General features: G+C 41.7%; 1 protein-coding gene across 1 annotated transcript in view; it reads left to right on the top strand.

The window, feature by feature from the left end:
- The window catches only part of LOC126416298 (beta-galactosidase-1-like protein 2), a 93,142-nt gene that overhangs the window by 38,433 nt on the left and 29,375 nt on the right, over positions 1–25,334 (top strand). Inside the window, exons 4-5 of the mRNA XM_050083956.1 lie at positions 3,250–3,391; positions 14,414–14,561. Coding sequence (XP_049939913.1) covers positions 3,250–3,391; positions 14,414–14,561 — 290 coding nt within the window. The remainder of the gene's footprint in view (positions 1–3,249; positions 3,392–14,413; positions 14,562–25,334) is intronic.

The following is a 25,334-nucleotide window of genomic DNA, read 5'->3' as shown; positions in this document are numbered from 1 at the left end:
ACAGATCACAACTCACCAAATAACTTGCCAAACACTCTTTATTTTTCCCTTTTATTTCCCCCTCCTTCCCTGTCTTTAGGTACTTTTCTGCTGTTTAGTGCGTCTCCTGTCAGCAGAGTAATGCTCTATCTTTTAAAGAACTGAATTTAATTCATAATACATAACATGTATAACTATACAGAGTACATGAGCTAAACTTATGTAAAGCAGAATATGCCTCAGTAACATCCTTCATGCGTGACATTTCCTCAGTTAGTTACAAAAATGTCAAATTTGTGAACTAATGACTACCATTAAAAATACAGATTCTGTATGCAATATACAGAAATATAATAGAAACACATAAATAACATCACTTATTTTCAGTGTAACACATATTTACATGAATGAGATTAAAGGCACTTAAGTGAATTTAGTATCTGAATAAGCCACAGTCTTCCATCATATCCATGCCCCTAGTTATGCTATTCACACAGACATCATAGGAGAACCTATGGTTGAGGTGTTCTGAAATCATAGATCGAAGCATCAGAGACAATCAGAGTCTGAGTCAGGTCTGAAGGTGTGCTCAGGTAACCTAATGGTTTTGGTGAGAGATCACAAAAAAGAATGAAGTTTGAATTGCTGCTTGCACAAATTTTCAATTCTCATGTGACTCTAATTTTTGACATTCAGATAAAATAAACATAAGAACCTGTAGCGTCTACTAGTTCATAATATTTTAACTTGTGTGACAGTTAAAAGCTTTAACCAAGACCCCATGTTTTACTTCTCTTTTTGTGAAGTGGCTTGACAACAGCTTGTTTAAGTCTGTCTGGAAAAATACCACTACAAAAGTGTTATAATATATGTAACTCAATATATTATACAGTTCAGCTGAACAGCATTTCATTATTTTAGTGACTTTCACATCTAAATAATCTGCAAATATTTTGAAATAGTTGTCATTGATGATTAATTTGTTGATTACTTTTGGGTAAACACACAATAATTTTCCCTAAGAAGTTTTGAGATTTTTATTTGACAGACTGTAGTTAGGTAGAGTATTTGTTGTAACTTCTGTAATTAATTTGGGAAGTCCAGACACAAACTGTTAGTTTCAGTCTCGCAGACTGTACCCCGTTTCATCTGTAAATTTTTATGGCTATAAACAATTGTATTTTTGTCTCTGCTTTTGATGCTCAGTATGTGGAAAGATGTTACATGCCACATATTCTAATGTCTAGATTTACTGTTTATGTAAACTATCCCATTTTCAATGTAAAGTTTATTTACTTAAGACCTAATTGAGTACAGCAGAAGTGCATCCATTCAGTTCCTCTATTTTAAAGATGATCTACTGACAGATATTATACTAAGGCAGGTATTTCATATAATTCTGCTAATCTTTGCACAAAATCAGTTGTTCTTATTCATTATTTAACTGTCCTTTCAATTTTGCTCTTACTTTTATCTGTGAAATTATACACATTTTTTTCTTTGCAAGTGTCGCTGCTTTATATATAAATTGTCCTGAGAAAGCATACTTGTGAAGTTTCAAGAACCGGTTTGACTAATGGCTCTATCAAGAACTGGTTTGACTAATGGCTCTAGATTCTAGAATATACTGCAACTCCCTATGTACCACCCACATAGGGATCATGAGGATAAGATTAGCTTAATTACAGCATACACAGAGGCATTTTAACAATCATTCTTCCTGTGCTCCATATGTGAATGGAACGAGAAATAACACTAATAACTGGTACAATGGGATGTACCCTCTGCCATTAACTTCAGATTGGTTTGCAGAATATAGATATAGATGTGACATATAAAAATAATGACCTGTGGGAAATGTGAAAAGGACAGATTGCTACCTACAACATAAAGGAGAAATTGAGTGAGAGACAGACATGTTGAAAAAGACTGCTAGATATCATTAGCTATCAAACTGTCCTTGATCAGATGTAGACAGAACAGACACATTCAAACATGCATAACTCACACACATGTGGCAACTGTTGTTTTAAGGTGCTAAAGCCTTAATGCAGCTATGACTGGGTTAACCCTAAATCTTTACTGTGGAGGGTAGTGAGGTACAGAAGGAGGCTGAGGGGTGGGATGGGAAGGGGAAGGGTTAGCAGAGCAAGTATGGGGAAAGATGCTAGTACTGCCTGTGGGAGCATGCAGGCTCATGGTGGGGACAGGACAGTTGGCTGGGGTGGCTGTGCTGCAATGGAGAGTGTGAGGGGAGAAGTAAAGAACAGGAAAGGACTATGCAGAGGCACTGTCTGGATAGAAGATGTGTATGACTGAAATGGAAGCAGGTAAGGGGATAGGCAGGTGAAGGACAAGGACAAGAGAAGGTAGAGGTCAGAGGGGTTAGAAGAATGAAGTAAATGTGGCAGGGAGAGTTCTCATCTGGGGAAATAAAAAAAACTGCTGTTGGTGATAAGAATCCAGATGGCACAGACTGTGAGGTTCATTGAAGCTAAACACATTATGTTGAGTGACATGCTCAGCAGCTGTGTGGTCCAGCTGCCTCTTGGCCACGTTTTGGTGCTGGCCATTAATGCAGACAGACAGTTTGTTAACAGACATGCCCTCATAGAATGCCACACAGTCTTTACAAGTAAACTGTTAGATCTCATAGCTGCTTTCATAGGTGGCCCTGCCTTTTATAGGGTATAAAAAATGTTCAAATGTGTGTGAAATCTTATGGGACGTAACTACTGAGGTCATCAGTCCCTAAGCTTACACACTATTTAACCTAAATTATCCTAAGGACAAACACACACAGCCATGCCTGAGGGAGGACTCGAACCTCCTCCGGGACCTTTATAGGGTAGATATGCCGGTAACATGGCTGGAGTAGATGGTAGTGGAAGGACATATGAGGCAGGTCATGCATCTAGGTCTAATGCAGGGATATGTGCTGTGGGACACAGGATTGGGAGCAGCAGTTCCTGTCTGCCACTCAACACCTACTCCGTGGGGCGAGCAGCAATCTGTCCTGTTAATACTGTTGTTATTTTATTTTGGATTTTTTTATAATTTCAACTGTAGTAAATTATTCTCATCATGTAAATAGCCTCTGCAACAACAGTGTATAAAATTATGTATTTATATTATTTGCAGGTTAAGTGGTATTGTAAATTATTGCAGTATACAATTTACTGTTTGTTCTTCACAAGTTTTTAGCATACCAAATTATTATTTTAATGAGGTAATATAAATGTGATCCTGATGTCACCTTTGCTATTGCAGTTGGTTGTTGAGAACACCAGATATCAAAGTCCGAACATCTGATGAGAAATATACTTCAAAAGTAAAAGCTTATTATGATAAGCTCCTACCAATTATTGCAAAGTGGCAATTTGTAAAAGGTGGACCCATTATTGCAGTTCAGGTGGGTGGTGAAATGAAATTAAATTTATGGTTAATGAAGCTCTTTAAAAGAATTTTAACAGTGACTTTCACCATAATTAGCTCATTTTTTTTTGTCTGTGCTCTTGTGTGTCTTATCATTCATGTGATAATTCTGTAACTTGTTCCATATTTTTCTCTCCTATGACTTTTGTTTAAATCCTGATTAATTTATGAATTATGTATTTCTCTTAACTCTTGAGCTTTATATTCTACTGGTATGGCTTGAAAATATTGCAGCTTTAGCTTTTGAGAAGATCACATTGATATTTTATGCCAAAAGTTAAATAAATCCATTTATGTAATGAGGACTGTGCCAAATTTTGAACTACATTCAATGTATATTCTATATTTCACACCAGGGTGCTCATATTCTACATATGGGATTGATGTATGGGATGTGCTATAGCCAAGTACTTGCCCTTCAAAAAAGAGCAGTAAGGATTCTGTAAAAAGAAGTGTTTTAAGAGCAAGAAATTACTGATTTTTCAATCATTGTATCATCATAAAATTGTACAATTAATCTTAAAATATGAGCATCTCAGTTAGATAAACAGATGTGTACATGTTATGACATGATGAGGAATGCTATTGTTAAGCAAGGAATAACACTTAGGCTGTTTATGAGAGGTGCTATTATATGGTTATCAAACTTTCTGTACCATGGAGAAAGTTGTTTGATAACATTTTGAAGAAGTTCCTTACTAATAAGTGAGTTTATAGTACCAAGAATTCTTTTCAGAGAATTCCACCGTCTTCTCATTTGTACTATGGTAGCTAGAAGTAAAAGTTTCATTCAATTAATAATTTAAAAAGCTGCATAAAAAACTTTGGTAATATTTATGCTTCTTTTTTATGTTCTGGTAGTGTCCTAGAACTAAAATCAGATGGGCCTGGCATGTCTGCCTCACAAATGGGATGCTGGGAACTTGAAACGAGATGGTGGTATCCTTGCAGGTTTGCACTAATGTGGAGTGGCAGTGTGTCATCAGGTTTCTGTTAGCTGATTATATATTCACCATTGGATGGCAATGCAATGTGGTGAAAGCTGTCTGAGCGTATGGGTTTAGTGTTGTAGGACTGCCAGATGCAATGATGTACACTATACCACATGTAATAAGCACTATTTTATTGGTAAGAAGCACACATATTCAGATATCCACCTTCTTGATTCTCGGTACATGTGTTTATTGTATCGCCCGCAACCACAGGCTGCTCACAAAGAATTTCCCAAGCAAAGATGTTACACACAACTTAGTCGATAGTCGCCACATTGCCCCCCCTCCCCCCCCCCCCCCCCTCCCCTCCCTGCCCCCAACTTGAGTGTGGAGCACAAACATAAATATGAGGGCATACATGTAAGGGAAGTACCCAGGTGGGAGGGAGAGGGTGTTTAAACAGAAACAATACATTAAATTACATTAGTAAATGAAGTCCACGAGCCAGCGAGGGGGGTAGATGGTCCTGCCCAACTGGGCGAATCCTCATGCAGTGGAAGGATCTGGGGAGGGGAAAGTGGGTCGTGAGGAGCTGGGGTAGTGAACCTGAATGCCTGTTGTGGTACGAAGGACTTTTACTGTTGATGGGTCAGTACCAACAAGCAAGGGGACAGACTAGAGAAGATGAATGTGGGTTAAGTTGTCATTGGGGAAGCTGGCCCATTCATAGAATACAAACACATTATCCAGATGCACAACAAAAAAATGCTTTAGAATTGCAAATGAAATCAATCTTTACACTAACTACCACTTCCGTATAGGGGTTGACCGAATCTCTACACGAGTCATCGTTGGCGACGTCACACATTCCGAGGCTGGCCACTGATACATCACTAAATCCTAACAGGGGAGAGGTGGGGGGCTACCTGTAGGAAGGGGAGTCATCAAATGCGTTATTCTGTAGGGGGATGTCACATGCACCTGCAGCACTGTCACACGAGTTGGGAGTAGGTAACATCACACGTGCGGGAATGGTCGTCACTCACCAGTGGACCATTGGTAGATGCCTCATGTGAGGCGGGTGTAGCAGTAGGTGGGGGCTGACTGGGGGGTATCCGGCAGTTCTCCCAGAGAAAGTAAGAGCCTACGGAATATCAGACCAGCTGTGTGGCTGGATTGGAGAGTTTTTAGCAAACAGAACACAGCATGTTGTTATCAATGGAGAGACGTCTACAGACGTTAAAGTAACCTCTGGCGTGCCACAGGGGAGTGTTATGGGACCATTGCTTTTCACAATATATATAAATGACCTAGTAGATAGTGTCGGAAGTTCCATGCGGCTTTTCGCGGATGATGCTGTAGTATACAGAGAAGTTGCAGCATTAGAAAATTGTAGCGAAATGCAGGAAGATCTGCAGCGGATAGGCACTTGGTGCAGCGAGTGGCAACTGACCCTTAACATAGACAAATGTAATGTATTGCGAATACATAGAAAGAAGGATCCTTTATTGTATGACTATATGATAGCGGAACAAACACTGGTAGCAGTTACTTCTGTAAAATATCTGGGAGTATGCGTGCGGAACGATTTGAAGTGGAATGATCATATAAAATTAATTGTTGGTAAGGCGGGTACCAGGTTGAGATTCATTGGGAGAGTGCTTAGAAAATGTAGTCCATCAACAAAGGAAGTGGCTTACAAAACACTCGTTCGACCTATACTTGAGTATTGCTCATCAGTGTGGGATCCGTACCAGATCGGTCTGACGGAGGAGATAGAGAAGATCCAAAGAAGAGCGGCGCGTTTCGTCACAGGGTTATTTGGTAACTGTGATAGCGTTACGGAGATGTTTAATAAACTCAAGTGGCAGACTCTGCAAGAGGCGCTCTGCATCGCTGTGTAGCTTGCTCGCCAGGTTTCGAGAGGGTGCGTTTCTGGATGAGGTATTGAATATATTGCTTCCCCCTACTTATACCTCCCGAGGAGATCACGAATGTAAAATTAGAGAGATTAGAGCGTGCACAGAGGCTTTCAGACAGTCGTTCTTCCCGCGAACCATACGCGACTGGAACAGGAAAGGGAGGTAATGACAGTGGCACGTAAAGTGCCCTCCGCCACACACCGTTGGGTGGCTTGCGGAGTATAAATGTAGATGTAGATGTAGATGTAGACCACGCTGGTTTGAGGTGGCAGACAGATACGGTTTGAGCGTGCCATTAACAAGCACTTCAAAAGTGTTTTTATACCATGATATGACTCTGTGTGGGCCTGATTATGTAGGGCTGAGTGCCTGTCAGACAGTGTCATTGCGCACCATGACGTGAGTGCATGATGTCAAGTCCTTATGCAGGAATATGGGAGGGAGCGAGTGCGGTCGAGGAGAGGGCAAGCGAATGTTAGTGATTAGCTTTTTAACATGCCTGATAAATGTTGAGTTGCAGATTTGATCTGGAGGGAGTGAAAGCTTGACTAGCTCTGCTGGGAGTGTGGGGGGTTCTCTGTATAGTACTTCTGCCAGAGATGCACCAAGGTCCCAAATGCCTAACATTACCTGTGGTAAGGTTTCGGCCCACTCACCTCCATGGCACATTAGTGAAGCTTTAAGCGTTTGGTGCCAGCATTCAAGTAGCCCACTGCTCTGCAATGCTGCTGTCCCAAATCGTTTCACCCCACACAGTTCACAAAGCTGCTAGAAGAGGGTGAACTCGAACTGGTGGCCCTGGTTGGCAGTGATAGAAGCTGGGCAGCCAAAGCACGAGATCCACATTAATTAAAGGGCTCAGGCCACCGCGTCGGCTGTGATAGTAGTGAGGGGAATTATCTCTACCCTGTGGGTAAACCTGTCAATGGTGGACAGTATGTAACAAAAGGGGCCCAAGGAGGGGGGGGGGGGGGGGGGGGTAGGGAGGTAAGAGCTTGAAGATATCGATGTGTATGTGCTAAAATCTTTATTTTGCCACATTGAATGCACCCATGGCGGAGGGGGGGGGGGGGCTGTGCATGATGTCCTACTTTTGTGTGCTGACAATCCACACATGCACGCGCCGAATTGTGACATTGTTTTATCACCCTGGGCCAAACAAAACGTTCAGATACCAGATGTGCAGTGGCACATATGCCAGGGTGTGCCAAATCATGAATACTATTAAAAATGTCCCGGCGGAGAGGTGCAGGAATCACCAGACATATGCATCTTGTTGAAATGTCACACCAGATGGGCGACAAGATTCCAAGAAGTGCCCGTAACTCTAGTTTGAGTCCTGTCTTAGCATCGGAGTGCAATGCGATGAGGTCAGTATCATCTGTTTGCAATTTAGGGAATTCACTGAGGTCCAGTTGTGAAAATAATACCGACACATGAGATGAAAAAATCAACAACGACATTGTCTGCCCCTCTGACTTAACGTATGTCATACATAAACTGGCATATGAGGTCCATAGGACAAAATTGTCTGGGGATGAGTCCTTGCCTGGGTTACGGAAAGCATATACCAGTGGTTCATGGTCAGTAAATGCCATGAGATGATGACCTTTGACATCGTCTTGGAAATATTTGATAGTGAAGTAAATAGCAAATAGTTCCCAGTCAACGGTTGACCATTTTTGTTGGGAAGCTGACAATTTGTGGGAGAAAAATCTGAGCAGCTGTACAACAGGAGCCATGGATTGCTGAAGTACCGCCCCCACTGCTGTATCACTCGTGTCTGTAGTAAGTGAGATGGGAGCATCAGGGATGGGATGAGCAAGTGTAACGGTCATCTGAAAGGCTGACTTGAGGTTATCAAATGCACGGCACATATCTGGAGTCCACGTGACCGCCCAAGACCCTGAAGTGTTTTTCCAGCAAAAGCATCTGTCAGTGGGGCTTCTATGTCAACGGCATCGAGGATGTGTTTGCGGTAGTAATTTAATGTTCTTCGGAAGTGTCGGAGGCCCTGAATGTTTTTGGGCAAAGGCACCATACTAATGGCCTTGACCCAGTTGAGTAGGGGGCAGATGCCGTCAGCAGAAACCATGTGGCCCAGAAAAGTGACACTAGTGTGACTGAGTTGTGACTTAGCATTGTTCGCTGCAACACCACTTGCTTCTAATAATTGTAACACTGCATTTAAGTGGAGTTCATGTTCATCGAGTGAGGAAGAAAAAATTAACAAGTCATCCAGGTATGCACACGCAAAGTCCAGTTTTCCAACCAATGAGTCAATGAACCATTGCCATGTATGTGCAGCACTTTTTGGGCTGAACGGCATAAACAGATACTTGAAAAATCCAAACAGGGTGATGATGGCAGTTTTCTCAACATCCTCCGGTGCCATTGGCAGTTGGTGGTATGCCTTGTGACAGTCAGTTTCATTGAAAATTTGTGCTCTGTGCAGTTGGGAAGCAAAATCTTGAATATTTGGGATGGGATAATTATCTAAAATTGTTCTGGTGTTAAGCGCCCCATAGTCACTGCAGAGGCAGAAACTGTCATCTTTCTTAAGCACCAAATGAATGAGTGATGACCAACTACTAGAAGAAGGATGAATAGTCTTACTATATAAAAGTTCTTGAATAATAGTTTTGGCATGTTTAAGTTTTTCCAGATCTAAACATCTAGCCTTTGCACATACTGGTGGACCTCCCATTGTGTTGATTCTATGGACAGCACTGTTGTTGATCGCAAACAGTGACGGGGATGATGGACCAGCACCCAATGCAGTATGACTAACCTGTAATGCACACACTTGTGTGTCCCAGGCCGGCAGATCAGCAGCAGTGGTGGTGATCCACAGGTAGTCCTTGTTGTGGAACTCAGAGGGGTACTTGGTAGTGTCATGGGCACTACTTCTGTCCGGCAGTAGAAAAGCCACGTGGCATTGGCGGCAGGTGCAAGGAGGCAGGGCAGTGACTGGGAATGGGGGCATGGCTGTGTGTGACATCTGGCAGACCCGCTTATGAGCATCCATGAGCTTGGCTTGCATGCCGGCGATGCGTAAGCAGAGGGCTTCATTGCTGTCTGAAAGTTTGTCGTTGTGTGATTTAAGAGAGAGCACTGCAACAGCAGCTTCTACAAGCTCACGCAATAGAGTAGCACTCTTGGATGAGAGGGAAGAAATATCGGAACTAGTAGTGTGATCTACCGAGTTAAAGATTAGTGTACCTCATTGTAGGTTAGTTGAAAAAGCATGGGTAAAGAGAAAATCTACCCCGAACATGGGTTCATCCACATACGTGATAGTGAATGTCCACTGTAAGGGTGTGTTAATGCCTTGCAGTTTAACATTGAAATTAGTTATTACATGTGATTGAATCAAGAAATTATTGGTGTCTTGAACCGGGGAGCAATGCTGATGCTTGAATTTAATACCTGCAGACAAAGATGCTAACATCAGCCACTGTGTCGATTAGAAACGAAAGACAAGTCACTGCATCTTTCATGTACAAGCGTCCTGCCGCAGGAGATGAAGAAGTATCAAGGGACAGGCATCTGTGAAGTGCAACGCACCCGTAGTGCCTGAGTTGCCTTGCACTATTAGTTTGGGAACGCACATGGGGAATGACATTTCTTAGCCATATCACCAAAGCAGGAATGGAAATAACACCAAGCAGAATGCCACGTAGTGTCATCCGTCGAACTGTCTGAGGCCAAAGCAGCAGTGGAGGGCGTCATATTTGTAGATTCGTCTGATGGGGGCATCACAGTAGATCTGGTACAAGAGGAGTTATGGTGGTGGCTGCCAGGTGGCGTTGGGTCCGCGTGCAAGCCAGAGCAAGTCGTGCTCACTCTGTACAGAATGATGGAAACTGTCGCGCAGGTATGCCAACCCCTGAGGCCTGAGGGCCCCCCATGGGGGGGGGGGGGGGCGGGGGGGGGGGTATGTGGGGGATGGCAGAATGTTGTAAACCTGGTCTGCGATCTGCAGTTTAGCATCCAGTAGGGCCAAAGTTACATGGAGAAGGTGAACTTCTGGAGGAAGTTTGAGCAACCAGATGATCCAAAGTGTAGCATCCGGCATATGATGTGTGTCAATCGTAGGGCGGAGATGATGCCAGAGCTGTGATGGGGATCTGGAACCCAACAACTTATGACTGACGATGAGGTGGATAGCTTCATCTGTACATGTGGACAGGAATTCAAGGATGGTGCATTGGGCAAATGCATATTTGTCCATAGCGGGAGGGGAAGCCACAATATCACAGATCAGGTCTGCTTCATCATGGAGGTGACATAGTAAGCAAAGGAACTTCCAGTTGTCATCAGTGATGCCATGTAGCTGCAGGATATGGTCGACCAAGGCAAACCATGTGTGTGGATGGTCCTTGTGAAGGGATGGTAGCTTAGGCCAATAGATAGGGGAGTTTTGACATAACTGTTTGTCAGAAACTGTCACTTCCTGTCCATAGATCTGCAGCATAACTAGCTCTGGTGCAGTAGCAGTGTACCAGTTCCTGACAATGTCGGTGGCACATGGCATTGTAGGTGCAGCTGGCTCGACCGTGGTCAAGAAATCAATAAGTTGGGTATTTGATGGAGTAATGTCAACAGGTGTAGAATGGACCAGTGCAGAATAGTCACCTGTAGTTGACCGATGTGTGGGAAATGACAGAGTACAGTTTCCAGTCCCCTTCCCTACAGATGCATTAAAATTGTTAAAACCACCTCATGTTAATGAAAAGTTATTGTTCGCACCTGATGCTGGCACACATGGCTGTGGGAATGTAGAAGCACTGTCCTGTTGAGTACAGCTAGCCAGTGTGTTCGGAAACTGCGTCAAACTGTTGTGAACACAAGGTGGATAATTGGAAAATAATGGCAAAACATCTGTTAGAAATCCTGGTTGGTACATGTGTGGTGTATCGGGTGGCAAGCAATCCATTGTGTGCTGATCGACAGTACGAGAGTTCATTGTAGCACTTGCGAATAAATTCGGGGTCACCAGTATGGGTTTAGTGTTGTAGGATTGCCAGATTGAATGATGAACACTATATCAATGTAATAAGCACTATTTTATTGGTCTGAAGCACACATATACAGATATACACCTTCTTGATTCTTGGTGCACATGTTTTGCCAAACGAAGATGTTACACGTGACCTGGTCGAAAGTTGCCACATGTCAGACACAAATGTATGAGTAGATAAATAACTTCAAACAAGATGTAGCACATGCTGAAGATTTGTAATGCCCAGGATGCTCTGTCTGTGCAGTCATGGAGACCACATTGCGAGAGTTGATGAGTTAATACAGGAAAACAGTCACATTACTATGAATGATAATGCAGCAGTAAGAAACATTGGTGTAACATCAGCCCACTATATTGCTCATGCATGGCTGCCAACTATTATGGGTTTCTGTAATTGTTACACATTTATCACCTTAATTACAGAGTAGTGGGAAGTTATTAAAAATTATGGAAATAGACTTTTACAATTTGATGTATATAAAAAAAGTAAAAAATGGCACTTTTTGCCCTTCGCTAATGATATGCCTAAAATGTTTTATAGGTTGTAATGATTTCCTTCCTAAACATGCAGTACACATCTCATAAATTATTTGGTTGCCCTGGCTTACCAATCATTGCTATTACTGGGCTACCAATGTTCACAACTTGTTTTCAGTATCATGGCAACAAAAAACCCAGTGTTCCACAGCCATGTCAATACAGATAAAGGAACATTGTTCCTGGCCTGCTATCACTAAATTGCACTACACAGTACTCGTGTTTGCTTTTGCTCTGTCTGTAGTCTTGTGTATTATCTTTATGCATGTTCATTTACGAAAAAAAGTGAACAAGATGCAAAATTTACAAATTTATCACATTCTATGAGAAAGAGGAGTGCCTGTGGCATATTTGAAATCATAGTGATAAAAATATTAGCCAGAAGCATGACTCCTTACAGAAAAATGTTGTAGATAAAACAAAATTACTTCTCTCATAATCTCAATACTCCAGAAACAACTACAGTCAGATACGTTATCTGACTCAGGAAAAAATTGTTGTTAGTAAGTTATATGAAAGAATGGTGACAACAAAAACAAAGTATGACACCTTCTGTGAGCCAGAAATGAACACATGCAGCAGGCAACAGTCAGCAGTAAATGTGGATGTGGCAGAGGGATCACCAACTGCAGAGTCCACTATCATATTCATTGAAAGTGTTAATAACAGTGATGCTGAAGAACTTTTTTATTGAAGATAATGATTTGGATTAATTTTAATATGAAAAATAAAAATTAATGTATGATCAATTAAATACATGGTGTTACAAAAAGGTATGGCCAAACTTTCAGGAAACATTCCTCACACACAAAGAAAGAAAATATGTTATGTGGACATGTGTCCGGAAATGCTTACTTTCCATGTTAGAGCTCATTTTATTATTTCTCTTCAAATCACATTAATCATGGAATGGAAACACACAGCAACAGAACGTACCAGCGTGACTTCAAACACTTTGTTACAGGAAATGTTCAAAATGTCCTCCGTTAACGAGGATACGTGCATCCACCCTCCGTCACATGGAATCCCTGATGTGCTGATGCAGCCCTGGAGAACGGCATATTGTATCACAGCCATCCACAATACGAGCATGAAGAGTCTCTACATTTGGTACCGGGGTTGCATAGACAAGAGCTTTCAAATGCCCCCATAAATGAAAGTCAAGAGGGTTGAGGTCAGGAGAGCGTGGAGGCCATGGAATTGGTCCACATCTACCAATCCATGGTCACCGAATCTGCTGTTGAGAAGCGTATGAACACTTCAACTGAAATGTGCAGGAGCTCCATCGTGCATGAACCACATGTGTCGTACTTGTAAAGGCACATGTTCTAGCAGCACAGGTAGAGCATCCTGTATGAAATCATGATAACGTGCTCCATTGAGCGTAGGTGGAAGAACATGGGGCCCAATCAAGACATCACCAACAATGCCTGCCCAAACGTTCACAGAAAATCTGTGTTGATGACGTGATTGCACAATTGTGTGTGGATTCTCGTCAACCCACACATGCTGACTGTGAAAATTTACAATTTGATCATGTTGGAATGAAGCCTCATCCGTAAAGAGAACATTTGCACTGAAATGAGGATTGACACATTGTTGGATGAACCATTCGCGGAAGTGTACCCTTGGAGGCCAATCAGCTGCTGATAGTGCCTGCACACGCTGTGCATTGTATGGAAACAACTGGTTCTCCCATAGCACTCTCCATACAGTGACGTGGTCAACGTTACCTTGTACAGCAGCAACTTCTCTGATGCTGACATTAGGGTTATCGTCAACTGCAGGAGAATTGCCTCGTCCATTGCAGGTGTCCTCGTCATTCTAGGTCTTCCCCAGTCGCGAGTCATAGGCATCTGCCAACTCCGCATTTGTAAACATTGCACTGACTGCAAAACCATGTTCGTGATGAACACTAACCTGTTGATACTGCGTACTGATGTGCTTGATGCTAGTACTGTAGAGCAATGAGTCGCATGCCAACACAAGCACGGAAGTCAACATTACCTTCCTTCAATTGGGCCAACTGGTGGTGAATCGAGGCAGTACAGTACATACTGATGAAACTAAAATGAGCTCTGACATGGAAATTAAGCGTTTCCGGACACATGTCCACATAACATCTTTTCTTTATTCGTGTGTGAGGAGTGTTTCCTGAAAGTTTGGCCATACCTTTTTGTAACACCCTGTATACCTCCTTTGTTTAGGGTTGCAAAGTGTCTGAAATATAATGTTTAAAGGCCTAAATCAGGCTTCTAAAATTTTTAAAATTTTCTGGGGGAGTGGGCCCTCCATACTTGCCATGTGGTTTCTGACAGCCTCTTCTCAAGGTTGTCAGCTAAGTTCATGATATACTGACATTCAAGAAAGTGTATGTGAGGGTGGTTCCAAAAATTTTATATCAGAAATGAAATAAAGGGGCATGGAGATTTGCAGGGAGCTTTTACGACATTATGAAGCTGAAGGGAAGGCATTTTTTCACTGTATTGAAATGAGAAATGAAAGTTGGCTGGATGTTTAACCTACTGAAAGAAGCATATTACATGTTCTAATGAGTGACTTTTTTTGTTTCTTTCTTTTAGTTGGAAAACGAATATGGAGCAACAGGTGTCAATGATAAGGAATACCTAGCATTCTTACGTGATCTGTACATCAGTTATGGGATTGAGGGATTATTCTTCACATCTGATTCCCCTCTTGGTAGTGGTGACAGTGGTGCCTTGGAAGGAGGTAACAATACAGTTTTCCTCATTCACAATAATGTAAATGATACTGTAAGTTCTCCTTGTCATATGTGTTATGTTGGTACTTTTACCCCAAAGAATATGAATGAATATAGATTTGTTTAGTACATTAATTCTTGCCCATACTATTTAATAAAGACATTAATTTAACTTAACCCACTTGAAACAGTAAAAATTTAAAATGCCCACATCACAATTAAGTGCTATATGGTGTGTAAGCAATTTTTAAATTGATTAATCCCATCAGGAATGTATTTGCCAATTGATACACTTTTTATTTCAAATTAACTGTGTATCTTTGTATTAGGACAATTATCTTCAAGGACCCTCTCACAAAAAAATTACAGGATTCAGTCAGTGAGATCATTTTCCTCTGTTAGCTTATCTATGTTCTGTTGCTTAAGTTTCTGCAAATTCTGTTATGAGGGACAGTTGACATTCTACTATTGACATATTCTGCCCCTTAATGTCCAATGGAGAAATTAAAACTCACAGATCTATCACAACCCAGGGCTGTGTGAATGGCACGCTGAGATGGGCCCACATCAATGGAGCCCACATGGGGGTGTAGAAACTAACTAGAAAAAAAGCAATAAAGAAAGACACTTTAAAAATTAATTGGGAGAGAGAAGTGAGTTATCCTTTACTTATGTTACTATCTTCCCCTCCCTTTCCCTCCATCCATGACTGATAACACATGCTCCTTTCACGCTATCATTTCTACAGTCTTATTTTGTCTGAGTGGCATATAAAGAAATGACTACTACCCAATAGACATTTGTCACTAACATAGTTTATATGGCAATTGTGTGCTTGGTTCACACAGCTGCTGCCTTCACAACTCACTCTTATTCAACAATGGCAGTTCTTGTTGTTACTTCACTACAGGTATTGTACACTCATGCTCATAAATTAAGGATAATTGCAGAATGTGATGCCACACAATGTGGCACTGCACAAAACTGGTGCTAATAGCATAGGCACATAGCAAATGCACATGACACAGATCTGTTAGTCCACAGCATTGGTGATAAGTTGAGAAAACCATCCCGAAACACATGTGCTACAAAACACCACTGTTCCCTGCACATGTACCCTGACATCAATATGGGATGTGATCAACTTGCACACGTACACAGGCTGCACAACGGGTTGGCATACTCTGGATCAGGTGGTCGAGCAGCTGCTGGGGTATAGCCTCCCATTCTTACACCAGTGCCAATTGGAGCTCCTGAAGTGTCCTAGGGGTTTGAAGACATGCAGCAATATGTCGACCGAGAGCATCCCAGATGTGCTCAATGGGGTTTAGGTCTGGAGAACAGGCAGGCCACTGCATTTGCCTGATATCTCCTGTTTCAAGGTACTCCTGGCAGCTTGGTGGGACCTTGTGTTATCATCTATCAGGAGGAAGGTGGAACCCACTGCACTCCTGAAAAGGTGTGCAAAATGATGTCCTGATACACCTGACCTGTTACAGTTCCTCTGTCAAAGACATGCAGGTATGTACGTTCACCAATCATAATCCCACCTCACACCATCAAATCGCGACCTATATACAGGTCCCTTTCAAGGACATTACGAGGTTGGTATCTGGTTCCTGGTTCATGCCAGATGAAAACCCAATAAGAATCACTGTTCAGACTATACCTGGACTCGTTCGTGAACATAACCTGGGACCACTGTTCCAATGACCATGTACTGTGTTCTTGACACCAGGCTTTACGAGCTCTCCTGTGACCAGGGGTCAGTGGAATGCACCTTGCAAGTCTCTGGGCTAATAAACCATGCCTGTTAAGTCATCTGTAGACTGTGTGTCTAAGACAACTGTTCCAGTGGCTAAGGTAAGGTCCCGAGCAAGGCTACCTGCAGTACTCCATGGCCGTCTGCGGGCACTGATGGTGAGATATCGATCTTCTTGTGGTGTTGTACACTTTGGACGTCCTGTGCTGTAGTGCCTGGACATGTTTTCTGTCTGCTGGAATCGTTGCCATAATCTTGAGATCACACTTTGTGGCACATGGAGGGCACATGCTATAACCTGTTTTGTTCGACCAGCCTCGAGTTGCCCTAGTATTCTACCCCTCATAACGTCATCAATATGTGTTCTTTCAGCCATTTTCAACACACAGTCACCAATATCACATCTGAAAATGTCTGCACACTTACTCGCTGCACTGTACTCTGACATGCACCAACACACCTCTGCATATGTGGACTGTTGCCAGCACCACCGTGCAATGACTGCAGGTCAAATGAACCACATGGTCATACCCTGAGGTGATTTAAACCTGCAAACCACACAACAGAGCATTGTTTCACCATGTATCAACATCATCCTTAACTTATGAGCATGAGTGTAGGATCTCAAAGGTCGGCAAGCAGGTGCTGAAACAAATATGTGCTTTGACTAAAGGCTTTCAATGTCTGCTGACAGAAGACTGAAACAATAGTATTTGAGCTATAGTGCTTAAAAGGACATTGATTGACAAAAAAAGTGAAGCACACAGAAGTGGAGGAGGAAAATGAACTTCACAGACAGAGAAGGTATGTGATGTTGTTCCTGTGATTACAAAACTGAATCAAATTTACAAAGAATTTGATAGAATAAGCCCACTTATCAATACGCTATTTCACCTCTTTGGCCCGGATGCATGCACTGCTTCAGTTGGGAAGAGTGTCATAAAGCTGTTGTACCCTCTCCTGAGGCAAGCTGGCCTACAACTGATGTCACTGGTCATTGATATCCCAGGTACTGGCAATGGAACAGAGATGACATCCCAGGTGGGTCCATACATTTTCTATAGAGAAAAATCTTGGGATTTGCTCACCAACAGAACATCTCAACATCATGCAGACAGTTGATAGAGAGACATGCCATGTGTGGATGAGAACTGTCCAGGTGAAAAATGGCACCATGATACTGTCACATGAGAGTTGACACACATGAACCCAGACAGTCCATGGCATTCCATTGAGCCATCAGAGTTCCCTTATTTATTACCACGCATGACACAAAGCCATACCTACTGGCTCCTTACATCACCGTGCCCGGAGTAACATCACTGTGCCTCTCCAAAACCATCATACTCATCAGCAATAGTCATCCAGGGCAGTGCAGAACTGTGGTTCATTGCTGAATACAAAATGATGCTACTAAGCAGCAGTCCATGCTTCCAGTCATGGCACCACTCCAAATCCAGCCATTTGTGTTGTGGCTTTAACAGCAGCCTGCACATGGGACTCAAATTACCTAGCACAGCTGTTGCTAGACACCAAACAATGGTGAATCCTTCAGGATGTTTATTACTTGTTCTTGTGTGGCAGGTGCAGATATGGAGTTTAGATGTTCTTAGTGCCGATTCTCCCTTGTGATCAGATATGATCGACTGGAATCTTGAAGATGAGCTTGGCATGACTCATGCTCCCATGCAGTCCAACATCAGGCCACAGTCACATCCAAATACCCCACAAACTCTGGATATTGCACTATCTGACCAGTTGGACAAAGAAAGCCCTGAGATGAGACCCCTATAAAATTCTGTCATGTGCTGATAACACTTTCTCACATCAATACACCACAACTCTGTGACCATTCAGCATCTGAAGCTCTTCACACCCATTATATAGCCTACCAGACCTGGTAACAATACTAAACATGAAGCACACTAATTTGCTTTGATGGCTGTTCTGTATGTCACAGACTATTGGAACTCGTACTTCATTTACGTATGTGCCTGTGGTGTGTACATGTACAAAGTTACCTTGCCACCTGACCAGGTCTGCTGGGTGCTTCACTTCTTTTGTCAGGCAGTGTATTTGATAGAATAATAATTGCAGTATCAAATCAATTTTACAAATATGACACTACATCATCATACTTAAATTTCAAGTCAGATAATGCATTAAATTTAAACTATGTACATTATATTGAAATATGTGCAGCTAATTTTGGTGATCAATGTAGCAGTGCCATTGATACTCTAGGGCTAGTCAACAAAATAACTGCTTTCAAGTTCCAGGTAGAAGAGCCCATGAAGGGTATTAACATGGCTTCCCATTTGGCCATTTGGATATTTTGAAGGTCTTTCCAAAGTATGCATTATAAGATGCTTATCCAAAGCTCGAAGTAGCTTTGAGGACACTGATGACAATGCAGTGACTGCACCAGCTAGTGAATGAAGTTTCAGCAAATTAAAGATGGAAAAAAAAATCACTGCCACGTATGGATCCAAAGCTCGAAGTAGCTTTGAGGACACTGATGACAATGCAGTGACTGCACCAGCTAGTGAATGAAGTTTCAGCAAATTAAAGATGGAAAAAAAAAATCACTGCCACGTATGGATGAAAGCAGTCTGTAAAATTACGCTATCTTGTCTTCAATGACACAATCGTTGTGTTTTTTTGTTCAAAATAAGGAAATATAAAGTAAAATTGTAATAAAAATATAGTTTCTGGAAAAAGATAATTTCTCAACCCTTAATTATAGCCCTTCTCTTTTATTTCTGATTAGTAATTTATGGATACATGAAAAATGTGCAGAAATTGAAAAAGAAATGATTATTGGAAAGACTTTCTCAGCGTACAGGAAAGTCAAAACAACTTTCCATGAAATTAAAAGCAAGAAAGGTAACATTAAGAGTACAATGGGAATTCCTCTGTGAAATGCAGAGGATAGATCAGACAGGCAGAAAGAGTATGTCAAAGGCCTCTAAGAGGGGCAAGATTTGTCTGATGATGTGATAGAAGAAGAAACAAGAGTTGGCAAGGAAGAGATAGGAGATCCAGTACTGCAATCAGAATTTATAAGAGCTTTGGAAGACTTAAGATCAAATAAGGCAGGAGGGATGGATAATATTCCATTGAAATTTCTAAAATCATTTGGGGGAATGACACAAAATGATTAATCAGTTGGTGTGTAGAATGTATGAGACTGGCAATATACCATCAACTTTCAAAAAAAACATCATCCACACAATTCAGAAGACAGCAAGAGCTGAAAAGTGCAAGAAATATCACACAATCACCATAACAACTCTCCAAGTTGCTGACAAGAATAGTGCACAGAATAATGGAAAAAAATTGAGGATCTGTTAGAAGATGATCACTTTGGCTTTAGGGAAGGTAAAGGCATCAGAGAGGCTGTTCTAAGATTGCACCTGATAATGGGAGCAACACTGAAGAAAGATCAAGACATGTTTGTAGAATCTGTTATTCTGGAAAAAGCATTCAAGAATGTAAAACAGTGCAAGGTGTTTGAAATTCTAAGAAAAATAGGAGTAAGCTATGGGGAAAGATGGGTAATATGCAATATGTACAAGAACCAAGAGGAACAAATAAGACTAGAAGACAAACAATGAAGTGCTCATATTACAAAGGGTGTAAGGCTGGAATATAGCCTTTTGCCTCTATTGTTCAATATATACATCAAAGAAGCTATGATGGAAGTAAAAGAAAGATTAAAGAGTGGGACTGAAATTCAAAGTGAAAGTATACCAATGATTAGATTTGAGGATGACATCGCTGTCAAGACTGAAAGTGAAGAAGAATTACAGGGTCTGTTGAAAGAATGGACAGTCTAATGAGTATAGAATATGGACTGAGAGTTAATTGAAGAAAGAACAGAAATGAGAACAGTGAAAAACATAACATCAGAATTCGTGATAATGAAGTAGATGAAGTTAAGGAATTCTGCTACCTAGGCAGCAAAGTAACCCATGGTGGGTGAAGCAAGGAGGACATTTAAAGTCGATTAGCACTGACAAAAAGGGTATTCTTGGCCAAGAGAAGTCTACTAATGTAAAACATAGACCTTAATTTGAGGGAAAAAATGCTGAGAATTTATGTTTGGAACACACCATTGTTTGGTAGTGAAACATGGACAGTGGCGAAACTGGAACAGAAGAGAATCACAGCATTTGAGATGTGGTGCTACAGAAGAATATAGAAAATTAGGTGGAAAGAGTTGATCAGGAATAAGGAGGTTCTCCGCAGAATTGGCAAGGAAAGGAATCTATGAAAAACACTGACAGGAAGAAAGGACAGGATGATAGGACAGCTGTTAAGACATCATGGAGTAACTTCCATGGTGCTAGAGGGAAAGGGTCCTCTCAGCCTTGTGATGCAATCTGAGGAGATAATTGATTGAGAAGTAGTGGCAGTGAGAGCAGTATAACGCATCCAGATAACACCATTGCCAGATGACAACGTGGCAGTTGCTCCATCCCAGCTGTCTATAGCCATGCCAGTGGTTCTTCCCTTTTCCTGCCAACGCTTCATGATGAACAAAAAAAAGTCCTTTGTTATATCTCATATCAAAATCCGGGTTGGAATATAACAATATTATGAAAAGAATAGTTACTACTTACCATATACCAGAGATGCTGAATCACAGATAGTCACAACAAAAAGACTGTCAGAAGTGAGCTTTTAGCCATTGAGGTTGTGTCAAAAATAGACAAAACACACACACATACAAATGCAACTCACAAACACATGATCTCAGTCTCTGGCAGCTGAAGCCGGACTGTGAGCAGCAGCAAATGATGTGAAAGGCAACCAGATGGTGGGGCTAAGGAGGAGGCTGGGGCAAGGAGGGGGAGCGATAGCAGGGTACAGGTGGGGGGCAGTAAAGTGCTGCTTGTGGAAGCATACGGGGAAGAGTTGAAGAGAGGTTAGGGTGCAGTCTTGAAGTTAGATGGAAGGGGGAGGGGAAGGAGCCAGGGTAGTGGAAAAGGAGAGAAGTAAAAAGATCGAGGATGCACTGGTGGTATAGAGAGCTTTGTAGTGCTGGAATAGGAACAGGGAAGGTGTTAGATTTGTAAGGACAATGATTACCAAAGGTTGGGGCCAGGAGTGTTCGGAGAATGTAGGATATATTGCAGGGAGAGATCCCATCTATGCAGTTCAGAAAAGCTAGTGTTGGTGGGAAGGATCCAGATGACACAGGCTGTGAAACAGTCATTGAGATGAAGAATGTCATGTTGGGCAGCATGCTCAGCAATGGGGTAGTCCAGCTGTTTCTTGGTCACAGTTTTTGGTGGTCATTTATGTGGACAGACAGCTAGTTAAATGTGATGCCCACATAGAATGCTGTACAGTGGTTGCAGCTTAGCTTGTAGATTGCATGACTGCTTTCACAGGTAGCCCTGCCTTTGATGGGTTAGGTGATGTTTGTGACCAGTCTGGAGTAGGCGGGGGTTTGAGGATGTACAGGATAGGTCTTGCATCTAGGTCTATTATAGGGATATGAGTTGTGAGGCAAGGGGTAGGGGGCAGGGGTTGTCTAAGGATGGACAAGTATATTGTGTAGGTTCAGTGGTCGGTGGAATACCACAGTGGGAGGGATGGGAATGATAACGGGTGGGACATTTATCATTTCATGGCATGATGAGATGTAGTTAAAAACCTGGCAGAGAATATAATTCAGTTGTTCCAGTCCTGGATGATGCTGAGTCACAAGGGGAATACTCCACTTTGTGGGACTTTGGAAGATGGTGGGTGACTTGAAATAATGCGTGGGAGATCTGTTTTTGTACAAGGTTGGGAGGGTAATTATGGTCTGTGAAGGCCTCAGTGAGACCCTCAGTATATTTCAAGAGGGACTGTGCATCACTACAGATCGGATGACCATAGGTGACTAGGCTGTATGGAGGGGACTTCTTGATATGGCAGCTGTCAAAGTGGAGGTATTTTTGGTAGTTGGTAGGGTTCATATGGACAGATGTACTGATGTAGCCATCTTTGAGGTGGAGGTCAACTTCGAGGAAGGTGGCTTGTTGGGTTGAGTAGGACCAGATGAGGCATATAGAGGAGGAGGTGTTGAGGTTCTGGAGAAATGCACATAGGATGTCCTCACCCTCAATCTAGATCATGAAGATATCATCAATGAATGTGAACTAGGTGAGGGGTTTGGGATTGTGAGTGTTTAGGAAGGATTCCTCTATATCGCCCAAGAAGAGGTTCTTCATTTCAATGACTGCTTCACAGCCTATGTGATCTGGACCCTTCCCACCAACACCACCTTACCACCTTTTCTGAATTGCAGAGGAGAGAATTCTCCCTGCAATATATCCTACATTCCTGTAACCCTCCTGGCCTCAACCTTCATTAATCATTGTCCTTACCCATCTTGCCCCCTTTGTGTTCCCATGCCAGCACTACACAGCCTGTCTTCCACCAATGCATCCTCAGTCTTTTTACTTCTCTCCTCCTCTGCTACCCTCCCCCCCCCCCCCCTCCATCTAACCTCCCAACTGCACCTAGCTGCCCTCCTCTCTCTCTACCTCATCCCAGCACACTCCCACAAGAAGCACTTTTCCATCCCCCACCTCTACCTTACTATTCCTTTGCCTCCCCACCCCAGCCTCCTCCTTACCCCCCTCCCCCCCCCCCCCCCCCCACTGCATCCCCTTCCTATTTTTGACAAAGGCATGTTGGCCGAAGGTTCACTTTCTAACAGTCTTTTCATTGTACCTATGTGCAACTCAGCATCTCCAATGTATGGTGAGTAGCAACTATCCTTTTCATAATACTGTTACATTCTATCCCCTATTTTCCATTGATTTTCCTGACAGCTTTTCTTCCTTCCTGTAACCCAGTGCTTTTCTCCTTTGTTACTATTTTCTAATGCAATTCTATATTCAGTTTCTGTCCTTCTTTCTCTTCTTTCCTGTGTTTCTCTTATCGTCTTACAAACCACACTGCATGCTCTACTTATGAGCCACAGTGTATCAGCTGTCTCAGCCACACACAATAGATGGCTACAAGACCATGCTGATTGTCGGTGCAGTATCTCATACTCCACATTACTCCCACCGATATCCTATATCCTTTACCTTCAAATTGATCCCTCTTGCTATGTCACTCTCATGTATTTTTGTGTGTTATTTTCCATTACTTTCCTGTGTCACATGAACTTGTATCTCATCCTACCAAGCCTTCCACAAACCCCACTCCTTCTCTTTTCTATTCCAGTTTGCACTTACTAACTACATCTAATCAGGTGACATCTGCCATTCCACTTCTTCACACCTATCCACCCACAGACCTGCAACACACATAATAATAATAATAATTTTATTGTCGTTCAGCTGATTACAGCAATAAACAAAGCCAAGAGCATATATTTCTACATAAACTACTATATTGATGTAAATTGGTTTACATAAAATAGGTACACGTTAGAATGCAGTATTTTCATCTTCAAAGAATTCATCAATGGTGTAAAACAGGTTGTTCACTAGTAGCTTGTATAATTTAGCTTTAAAGATATTTACAGGCAGTTCTTTAAAGTTAGCACTTAGTCTATTAAACCTCCTTAGTCCAAGAGCTAGGTAAGAGTTATGCTATTTTGATAATCTATGATATGGTACATCTACAGATGTTCTGTTTCTAGTATTATGGCTATGAATATCACTTCTCAACACAAAATTAGACACATTGTTTCTAATGTACATTAAAACATTGTAGATGAATAAGTTTACTACTGTAAGACACTGCAATTTAATAAACAGAGGTTTACAATGTTCTGCTTTATCAGAATCCATTATTATTCTTATTACTTTCTTCTGTAAAAGTAAAATGTCATTTACATGACAGCTACTACCCCACAGTAAAATTCCATAAGAGATGATGCTTTGGAAGAAGGCAAGATATGCTGATCTCACATAGTCATTGGGAACATGTCTTTTTAAATTTCTAATTAGATAAATAACTCTTGAAAGCCTAGCCAATATATTTTTAATGTGTGGTTCCCACATCAGTTTATTGTCATTAGTAACACCTAAAAATTTAACAGTTTCTAATTCCTGGTAGTTAGGAGTCTCTTTGAGGCTAAAGTAAAGTGTCTGGGTTTTGTTTTCATTTAGAAAGAAGCCATTAGCTTTGAACCATAATGAGGACTGAGCAAGGGTATTTTCGGTCAGTGTTTTCAGTGTACCTAGATCAGAGCTTTTACATAGAAAAGTTGTGTCATCAGCATACAAAATTGTATGAGAATTTATGAATAAGGGCAGGTCATTAATCATTAGTACAAACAGTAAAGGTCCAAGCACCGACCCTTGAGGCACTCCGTACCTAACATTAACCAAATTTGATTTCTCCCTACCAATGCACACAACTTGTTGACGGTTCTCTAGAAAAGACCTGAACATATTTATACTGTTGTCATCAAAACCATAGTAAACTAGCTTATTCAGCACAGTGTCATGCTCTACACAGTCAAAGGCTCTGTCTGCTCAGGTCACAAAATGTAGCCTGGGCATAGTCCCTAGCCTCAAACACATCTAGGACTAATTTTACAAGGGAGTCCATTGCATCCGTTGTGGATTTACCTTTCCTAAATCCAAACTGTTTATCACTATTTATATTTAGTTTACCCAAGTAGGCACTAACTTGCTCATACATAATCATTTCTAAAATTTTTGAAAAAACTGGGGTTATGGAGATAGGTCTGTAACTAGCGGGACAGTTCTTCTCCCCTTTTTTGTATATGGGCACAACTCTAGAAATTTTTAGTATGTCGGGGAACTTACTTTCAACTAGGCATTTGTTAACACAAAAGGTTAAAGGATAAATCACACAATCAATAACATCTTTCAACAAATTACATGACATATCATAGTAGTCAACACTAACTGAAGGTTTGAAATTTTACACTATTTTTAGGATATTATTTGGGCTCACTTCTGTGAAAGTGAAGGTGCTTGGGAGAAGCTTTTCAAAGCAGCTGTCCATAATACTAAGTGCATTTTCAGGTCGT

This window comes from Schistocerca serialis, chromosome 8 (assembly GCF_023864345.2).
Source record: "Schistocerca serialis cubense isolate TAMUIC-IGC-003099 chromosome 8, iqSchSeri2.2, whole genome shotgun sequence".
Classification (NCBI taxonomy): domain Eukaryota; kingdom Metazoa; phylum Arthropoda; class Insecta; order Orthoptera; family Acrididae; genus Schistocerca; species Schistocerca serialis.
Note: the sequence above shows the minus strand (reverse complement) of the source record. Positions and strands in the feature narration are given on the sequence as shown.